This window comes from Hyaena hyaena, unplaced genomic scaffold (assembly GCF_003009895.1).
Source record: "Hyaena hyaena isolate Hyena2069 unplaced genomic scaffold, ASM300989v1 scaffold_41, whole genome shotgun sequence".
Taxonomy (NCBI): Eukaryota; Metazoa; Chordata; class Mammalia; order Carnivora; family Hyaenidae; genus Hyaena; species Hyaena hyaena.
The window spans coordinates 4,460,963-4,471,061 of record NW_024080673.1 but is presented as its reverse complement, the minus strand read 5'-3'; the positions used below and the strand labels follow the sequence as shown (position 1 = coordinate 4,471,061).

Sequence of the window (10,099 nt, the reverse complement as noted above, 5' to 3'; positions counted from 1 at the left end):
TTAAACTATAGCCACACGCTGTGACTTTACTGTACTTATCGGAGTTTTTTTTTCCCTCAAAACCACCACAACCGTCATCCTTATGAAGAAGAATTCTAAGCTTAGTAAAACATCTTTGAAATCATCTTTCACTCCTCTGTGAAATCCATTCACTACCACACTAGCCTTTGAGCTCAGGACAGAATGTTTTATTCATCACCAGGCACAGTGCCCGAACCATAGTACGTATTGAAGAAGTACCTCCGGGATTGAAAACCCAAAATTTGCTGTGGTACACGGGTAGTATAAATGAGTTGTAGTGTCTGAATAACAGTGAAACCATTTCGATTCAGCACCTTAGTGTCATGTATACAAGTCACCAAAAGTGTTGGACCACTGGAAAGCAGTAGAGAGAAATCATTTGCAAAATCAAAATAACAGAACAGTAATTTTCTTCTAATTTTTAATTTTCTCAGTTTTTTCTTTCAGGTTTTTTTCCAGTTGCCATATTTCTAAGTCTTCATTCATCTCTATTTTTGTACTTTTTTTTATTGCTGCTGCATACATGGGAGCAATGTTAATACAATTCTGAATTTGAATAGGTGTTATTTAATTTCAGCTCCCAACTTCTAAATATATCAGTTACATTGGGTTATGGCATAGGGAATACCAGGAACAATCACAGATTTTTATTTATTTTTGGTAAGATTCTCTGAAGACTAAGCACACTGTAATGAAAGTTCTGGTATGCTGAAAAATAAGTAATATGGAAGAGGAATGAACAGTATAGAAGAGTTATCAATAGTGAGTAGAAATCCTTTTCCACTGAAGTCTCTAGACCTTCCAGCAGATCTAAAATTCTTAAAGTATGCTTAGATGTGATACGGTCCTAACTACACAAAGTACTTATTTTTAGGATTTGCTGTGAACATTCGCGAGAACTTCTTGTAGACAACTCTGCCCGTGGCCATGTATACTGGCTACATGCTATTACACTGAAATATGTTCTACTGCACAGAGTAGAACGTTTTACCCCAAGAGTTTATACATATTTGGTCTGCGTGTATTTTAGGTGATCTATTTAGTGAAATTAACCGAAATTGGGAATCTAGGTGCTAACAGCTAACAAGACTGCAGAGGGCTATCAGAGGGACTCACGCATGGTTATGATGAACAAGATATGACAGTGAGAAGGACACAGGAGTCAAAGCAGAGCTGGTAAGAAAAGCAGAAATGCACGGGACTTTATCACTGATAGATTAGTCCCATACTTAGTGGAAGAAACCTCTTCACAATACCACAAATACCCTCTGATACTACAATTTCATCAATAATGTTACAAAATACTCTGCTACCATCTTTATGGTTATCTGAATGAAGGAAGTTTCTATGTATATATTCTCCAGGACTTCTCTGCAGAAATTATGTAGAGAATAAAGAATACAATAGCTTATTATACCTATACATTATGTTATTATTTCTGAAGGTATCTCCACAAATAACTGCAAGGACAGTTATATCCACTTGTTCAAGTAGCTTTGAAGGCAAACTAGTGGTGGACCTAACATATAAAACTGTTTTATCTCTTACCAAAAAGGAAGACAGACCAGAAGGTGATTTTTTGCAGTGTATGCAACGTACTAATATGTAAGGATTAGTTGTAAAAACCGGCTTACTGAAGAGTAGGCATGTTAGATAACCATCATCTATTTTATTTCTGTCCACTGATATTTCCCAATTGATCAAAGCCATGCCTATTAAAAAGGAGACATTAGAAAACACCCTTACTAACAGAAATAAATCAATTCTCACAACTCATAAAAATTGCACTGTTAATCCGATAACACCACCACCTTCATATGTGAATTAAAGTCCAAAGAGTTCAAGGAGTTTGTCTAAGATTATACAAATATATCTTTCATGCTTTAACAATAACAACAAAAAAATCAAAATTGAAGGAGTTGTATCATCAATTTCTAAAACCAAAATAAAACTTTCAATCACTGGTCTTAGTTTGGTGTTTTTCCAATGTACCATGCTCATGCAGCCTGACTTCGAATCAGTGTTAAAATTCATATTGGCCAGCATCTACATATATATAACTGAAGGGGCTATAAACTGAAAAATGATATACAGTGATAGGAGAGATGTGAAGAAAGAAGAGTACTGTTTCTATCATATTATAGTTCAGTCCTATAAAAGCAGTGCAAAGGGGATATCAGGAAACATAAGAAAGGTTTGAGTCTTCTTGTTTCCCTAATACATTTAAGTTTAAAGAAAAATTCCTGACCTTCACATTTTTATATCAAGCAGTTAACATCTTTATAGAACTATGCATGAGATTGTAATCTGTGGCTTCGTAAACATGATTTGAGCTTACTCATTCACTCTTCAACAATACTAGGTAGAAAAGACATATTTAAGGCAATGCTAATGGGCCAGGAGGATGACATCTTTAATGCTTATCAATTTACTTCTGTATCAAAAGATCTTTGAAAAAGCAAATGAAGAATAGTATACGTAGCAAACTCCTATTTGTGTTAAAATAAGGGAGCTATATTCCCTTCTACACACACAGAAAATAACAAGGACATAAAGACACTTCTCAGGGTAATGGGAAAGTAAGAAAAGCTAGGGAGGAAAATAAACCTACTTTCACATCTAGTCTTTGGTACTGGTTGAATAGATTTTTTTACATGTTCATAGACTACTTTCCTCAGTAAATAAAAAGACCCTTGATACTGATACTACTACTACTGCAGGGCAAACACGTTGTTCTTTACTCCCTCATTCAAAGACTCATGTAAATGATTAATGTAAGTATCCAGCTGCACTCTAAAAATCTAAAGTTTACTCCCCAGTTCAATCTTTATATGAAATACAAAGACACTTCAACTGCTCTTTAACTTTTGGACACAAGTATACTAATTCTATGTGTTATTTTCATGGATAATGAAGTTCAAGTGTTTACTGGCATTGATGCTAAAGTTCTAAAAGGCCTATAAAACATTTTCCATTTTATTCTTCTATAAACAGCTGGTAAAATTTCAAGTTCACAAGATTATTTTCTGCCATACACATTATAGAGATTTCAATGAATCCCACTATTCCAACAGAAACAGAAATCATATAAAATACATAAACACAAAGTAGAATGACACTGCTTCTAAAAAAAACATTAGAAAAGGTAATTGAGTTTTAATTTATTTTCATCACGGTTTCTTCATGATCCAGATATTTTAAAATGCAAAGAAAATTAACTTTCCATGATATGTCAGGGACTGGCACTAAAAAAAATTTCAGACCGCAAATGAGTTATACAAATGAAAATATCAAATGGAGATCCAGTTATCAAAATGAAAGCACTCAACATATTAAAATTTCACAATTATTTGTTCAGAGCACATAAAAAAGTCAGCTTGCTAACCAACTGTTGTGATTTTAAAGAACTACTGCAGAGGTTTGAAGAAAATAGATTAGTTAACTTATAAAGAGATTAAAGAGCTTGAAACAAGTATTAAAAAGAATTGTGTGCCTTTATTAGAATGGTGTTAGGCTTTAAATATACCAATTCTGGTAGTCAAATTATTCATTTTTAATAAGAAACGACACTACAGAACTGCAGTACTGGTCCAACAATCTTGTCTTTACTTTTCCTTTAAAGCAAGAAACAGGATTCGAGTAATCAGAAAGCACTAGCAGGCATCAGTTAATCCAAGATACTAGCTTCTTAGTTCCAAAAGCACTTGCAAAGAAAACCGTTGTGGGGGTACAGGGAGACGGAAGCCATTTGTAATAACTGGAATCCCATGAGGGTGTGTGTACGCCAAGTCTCACGAGGCTTTTTTAATGTATCCTTTACTTGGTCACTTATTTGTCCTCAAATACTAGTTTTTCTTTGACTTTTTTTCCTCAAAGTATAAAAAGTATGAAATATAAACAAGCTCTTGCATTGCACACTTAGAAGTGTACAACTCAAGCATTATAGAGCTATCTACATACCGATAAATCCCATCAAATCTTGAATAATTCAATAATATACAAAATATCAGGGCACAGAAAGAACTAAAACCCACTTCTTTTTGTTACACATAAGATTCAAATATTCAGTCTAAAGAAAAACAATCATTTTGGCTCTCCTCTACATTCACGTGTTGATATACTTATTAAAATATTCCTGTGTAATTATGTTTGGTCTTCTTACTTCAAGTCAGGTTTAAAACCTCAAAACCAGCCATCCAGACAAAACAGGTAATCAGAAAGATTATTTCTTGCCCACCTCCCTAACCCCAATAATTATGAAATCAATTTTACGACATGACTCCAAACACTGGATTGTGACGACAAATGCTAGGTCCGATTTCTTCATAATCCTTTTTGGTGTGGCACACTTGGTAGAACTCAGGCTGAAAATAAAAACATATATTTTTACAAAAGTCAAAAACATACTACCTCTTGATATGCTTTAAAATAGACTTGTGTGGTGCCTGGGTGGCTCAGTTGGTTAAGTGTCTGACTTCAGCTCAGTTCATGATCTTGTAGTTCTGTAAATTTGAGTCCCATGTTAGCCTCTGTGCTGACAGCCTGGATCTTGCTTCAGATTCTGTGTCCTTCTCTCTCTGCCCCTCCCCTGCTCCCACTCCTCTCTCTCTCTCTCTCAAAAATAAACATTGAAAAACAAATCTTTTGATAAAATAGACTTGTTAAGTCTAAAATTTTTATTATTAACTCACCTCCATATTTGAACAAAGCTTAAAAATTTTAGCAACTGTGACTTAAAATCAGTTATAATTCTTAATCAGAAATGAAAAGGCATTTACCACATGTCCTAACACACATCCCCCCACCTTAGCATGATTTTGAAATTCTAAAGAAAGACTGGCAGACAGATTCTCAAAAGACCAGACTATACTGCTGAGGTGTCCCTCCATTGCACAATTAATCAATAATCTAAAAGAGCATCATCAAATCTAAAATATAGGTAAACTCCTATCAGTCATAGACAAAAACTTCTAGATCAACTTGCTTTCCTCACTCAAAGTATGGACAGAGGCTCTCTGTTAACTCCTTTCTCAAAAGGCAAACTTACAAACTCAAACAGGTTAGAAGGCACAAATGAAGATAACTAAAATTAAGGAAGAAAATAATTTTCACCTCTTCATTGTAAATGGTTTTAAAAATCCAAGTGTGTATAATATTCAGTAATTCAGATTAAATCTTCTTCATTTTATATAATACTCTGTGCACTACAGGATAAAGCACCAATATTTAATGGACTAATGTTAAATTATCATTTGAAGGGATTTTAATATGTTTTGGTTTGGGGAGAGAGCTCTTAGAACAATTCCTTTTACTATGTTTTGAACATTGTACTTCCTGTGCAATGACCTTAATGCTTTTAAATACTTGCACAGAAAAAACAATGACCTTCTGATATCTGTATTATCACAAGGTTAAAAGAATTTTCTCTATAGATAAATTTTAAAACTATAAATGCTCATTTGAAAAAAAATGTCTAGTAAGCAAGAAACAAAATCCAAAGGACTTCTACCTTCTAAAATACTGTGTGTATATATATATGTATATATACACACACATATACATACATACACACACATATATATATACACATACATATATATATATACATGTATGGAGAGAGAGAGAGAGACACATATCCAATTTTAAAACCTGCTCATGCAATATACAGATGCAATTTAAAGAAATTTCCCTTGTCCTATACTGTATAAGCACTAGGGTGCTGGCTGGCTCAGTTGGTTAAACATCCGACTCTTGATATCAGCTCACGTCACAACCTCACAGTCTGTGACATGGAGCCCTGCATCCAGCTCTGCACTGAAAGCAGGAAACCTGTTTGGGATTCTCTCTCTCCTTCTCTGTCTGCCCCTCCTCCACGTGCACACATAAACTCTCTCTTTCGAAATAAATAATAAACATTAAAAAAAATTTTTTTAATTACAGAAGTATTGGTGAATTCTTCTATCTGAAAAATTACATTATAAATGTAAGCTTTATCTCACCGTGGAAGCCAGCATCGACCCTCCAAACCAAACTGCGTATCGCTGCATGTGGTGTGTAATGACTTGTACATCAATAGGTTTTGGCTAAAAATGAAACAGTAAGAGCACTTCAACAGTAAATTCAAGCAACAATTTCTGTATTACTTAACTTTAAATGTGTACATACATAAAAATGTAATGTTTCACACACCCAAAAATAATAAAGCTTTAAGAGGACGCACATAAGGCAAAACAGAACACAACAGAAACAAATTAAGCTCATTTTCAAAAGATAAAAAACCACCACACTGAAGTGGGGAAAGCGACTAACCCAAGTAACTTATGAACACAGTATTAGGACTATGCACTCTGGCTTGAGATAAAAACTAAGTAAATGCTAGACTCTGGTTGGTACATTTTTCACAGTGGTGTGGATTAACAATTCTGAAAGTACTATATATATATTCGAGATTTGAGCAAAAACATAAATACATTGTAGATAATGGAAACTAAGTTTCTCACTGTCAGAGAACACAGCATTACAAATATGGAAAAGAAGGCGGCTAGAATGAACCTTTGGTATTCTGGAATGGGCAGTATCTATATATTCAGAGTTTTAAATTTATACAGATACAAAACTAGACACAGATTGTGTGTGTGTGCCTGCACATGCACACACACACACATCCTAGCTCTGTCTCCCAAGGCCTGAAGCAGTGACCCTCAGTAACAATGAACATAACTAGTATCCAAAACTTGGTTGCTTAATAGCATTTTCCACAAAAAGGAAGAGAAAGGGCAAGGTGAATCTGAATTATTCTGAGTCAAGAATAATACAGCACCTAAAGAATACTAGCACCACATCAAAAGGACAAAAAGCCATCTTTCATGGCTCCCACTGGACAAATCTGAGAAAATCTGAGCATCAAAATCAAAGATGTTAACAATATTAAGGATATTGTTGATATTATATCACAATGATATGATAATATGAGAAATTGAGTTTTCACAAAGATATTACTGAATGAATGAATGAATGAATGAATGAATGAATGAATGAATGAAAAGAAACAACTCTTCCTTACAGTAGAATGAGATTTAAAAAACACAGAGGAATGACCGGAATTTACAAAATACCAGTTGGTAACTACCATAGTTGTAACTACTTAAAAAAGAAAAATGGGTGTTAAAACCAGTGGCTAAAAGTTTGATAAGAAATAAGATAACTACATAGTCCGAAAGTGTCTTTCCATAATATTCTTATTAAATATAAAGAAAAAATAACTTCATAGAGAAACCTAACCAACACAACTTTATTAGCCAAATGATCAAAATTAACATCTGGAACAAATTATACCATGTGTCTAGTGATACTTAAAAGGATACAACATCATTTCTGTGGTATTACTGCCAAAAGTACATGATCTGAACCCAACTAATCATGAGGAAATATCCCAAATTGACAATCCCAAATTGAGAAACATTCTGCAAAATAAATGGCTTATATTCTTCAAGAACACTAAGGTTAAAAAAGACAAAAAAGATGGAGTACTTGGTTCCAGATTGAAAGGCTATAATAATTAATTCAAACAATGTGATCCTGGATTGGATTCTAGACCAGAAAAGGTTTTTTTTTTCTTTTGCTATAAAGGACAATAATGGAAGACTTGGTGAACCCTGAATCAGGTCTATAAATAGATTATATATTATATCAAGGTTAATTCTGTGATTTTGACAAGTATAATGTTCTGTTTGGGACATATACACTAAAATACTTCAAAGTGATAGACCATTATATTTCTAACTCACTCTCAAATAATTCAGAAAAATGTATGTATATATGGATGTGTCCATATATTTACAGATATAGAATAAAGCAAATATAAAATGCTAACATTTGGGGAATCTAGATTCCCCCAATCTAGATTTATCAGAATTCCTTCCACTAGGTTTTGTAACTTTTCACTAAGTATGAAATTATTTCAAAATAAAAAGTTTAAAAACTTATGGGTCATAAAAACTGGCTTACTTTGTTTCTGTTAAAGAAACCTACTTTAGTTGCATTAAAAATTACAGATTGAAAGGGAATAAAGACAGATGTAGATACAGATATATAAAAATGTTAGGGAAAGCCATAAAATGTCAAATAAAAGAAAAAGGCAGAGACCTCCAATAAATGGGATTTTTCCTGTATCATTTAATGTCAGTACAGCTGACATCACTGGGGGGGGTGGGGGGGAGAACCCTCATTTATTCTGTACAAGAAGCCTAAAAATGTTAAATTTTTACTTTGTTGAAAAAACTGTATTTTTATTTAGCACATATCTTCTAAATCAAGGTTTTGCTTCAATCGTCTATACCGAATAAGGATGAAATGTAACATTTACTGAAAATCTGTCTCATAAATACAGAAAGTAGACAGAGGAGAACTTAAAATTAATTTTGATTTTGACTGTGAACCCAAAATCCAGGACATGTAAAAGAAAAGTTTTATTCCGCTGAACCACCAATTTGATTTTACACTATGAGCTGCTATGGGGGCTGGGAGAGGTAGGGTGTCAGTCTGTATAAGAGGGCTTGACCCCACAACATCAGCTTCTCTCTCATCTCAGCTCTACTGTACTACCACAGGAGTATTTAAAGTTGCGTGGATCCCTAAGGAATATTATCCTTGGAGTATGCAAGGAATCTGCTCTATATACGTTATCTGTCAGAGAGGTATGAAAAAATGTCACTCACACAGACTAAGAATATTTTCCAGAAATGCAGATAATATCCTAGAGGAATCAAATGACCAAGAATATCAGAGACATGAATCAATGATATTAGCCACTTTCCATTAGAATGCCTGATAGAGGCCTCTTACTTCCCTAAGTTAAAGCAAAAGCTGACAGACATTTCCCATCACCATTACAAGAATCAAGGAAGCCTCAACCCTCCCACCAATAACCGAGAAAACCAACCTTCAATCTGCCACCACTCAATTCCTCACTTAGTTTCAGCCTGGCATCTACGGTTCTTTTCAAATCTCTTTGCAAGCGACGTCCAAAGTCCCTGAACATGGTTGAACCTCCAGAGAGAACAATATTCTATATTGGTGGAGAAAAATAAGTATTGACTTTTATTTAGGAAGAAAATATTTTTAAAGACATAGAAACATTTTTTTTTTTTTAATTTTTGAGAGAGAGAGAGAGAGAGAGAGAGACAGCGTGAGCAGGGGAGGGTCAGAGAGATAGAGGGAGACACAGACTCTGACACAGCCTCCAGGCTCTGAGCTGGCTGCCAGCATAGAGCCCGACGCGGGGCTCGAACCCACGAACCGTGAGATCATGCCCTGCACAGAAGTTGGACGCTTAACTGACTGAGCCACCCAGGCGCCCCCTTAAGAAACAATTCTAAAATCCTATCAGAGCCTTTTGAAAAGAGTTTTAAATTTAATATTCATGAACAGACCAAAAATTAAGTTTTTAAGAGTATGACATTGAACAACAATCTTGCTGTAAATACTGACCTTGTAGAGAGGACGTCTGACATCAATAGGGCAATTTTGAATTACTTCATCTACAACTTCTGAGATAGGTTGAGTAAAGTCTGGATTAGCAAACTGAAAAGTAAAGGTGGATATACAATGATTAGATCACTACAGACTTAAATATCACAATAAAAAGTTAAGTATGTTTTCAGTTCAAACACAAAAGTATTTTTACAAACCATAAATTCTGGTCTCTAATTCATAATTAGACACTGAAATCCGAGATTTCAGAAGGCAAATTGTAATAGTGATGATATGTACCATTTCACAACCATCAAGACAGCAAAAAATGTAAAGCCACACATACACTATGAGCTGATAAAAATCTGTGGGCAGGCATATAAGCAGAGGTGCAAAAATCTGAATTGATCAACACACTTATAGTTGAGGGCAAACAAGGAAATGCTCTTCTCATTTCATCTTTTGTACTATTAAGTAAGTGTCGTTTTCACGACATAGGTAGCGTCACAGTTCCGTATTCTTGTGGGTGATTTTGCTGTTTAAAAGGGTCTCCAACCACAGCAGTGCCAAAGCGCTATCTGCCGTTTCTAAGCTTGAGATGGCTGTA

General features: G+C 34.5%; 1 protein-coding gene across 1 annotated transcript in view; it reads right to left on the bottom strand.

The window, feature by feature from the left end:
- Nucleotides 1-2,981: 2,981 nt before the first annotated feature.
- Nucleotides 2,982-10,099, bottom strand: part of ACTR3 (actin related protein 3) — a 67,457-nt gene continuing 60,339 nt past the window's right edge. The window contains exons 9-12 of the mRNA XM_039229924.1: nucleotides 9,511-9,603; nucleotides 8,963-9,088; nucleotides 6,021-6,104; nucleotides 2,982-4,385 (exon numbers count right to left, since the gene is read on the bottom strand). Of these exons, the coding sequence (XP_039085855.1) occupies nucleotides 4,290-4,385; nucleotides 6,021-6,104; nucleotides 8,963-9,088; nucleotides 9,511-9,603 (399 nt within the window). The 3' untranslated portion in view covers nucleotides 2,982-4,289. The remainder of the gene's footprint in view (nucleotides 4,386-6,020; nucleotides 6,105-8,962; nucleotides 9,089-9,510; nucleotides 9,604-10,099) is intronic.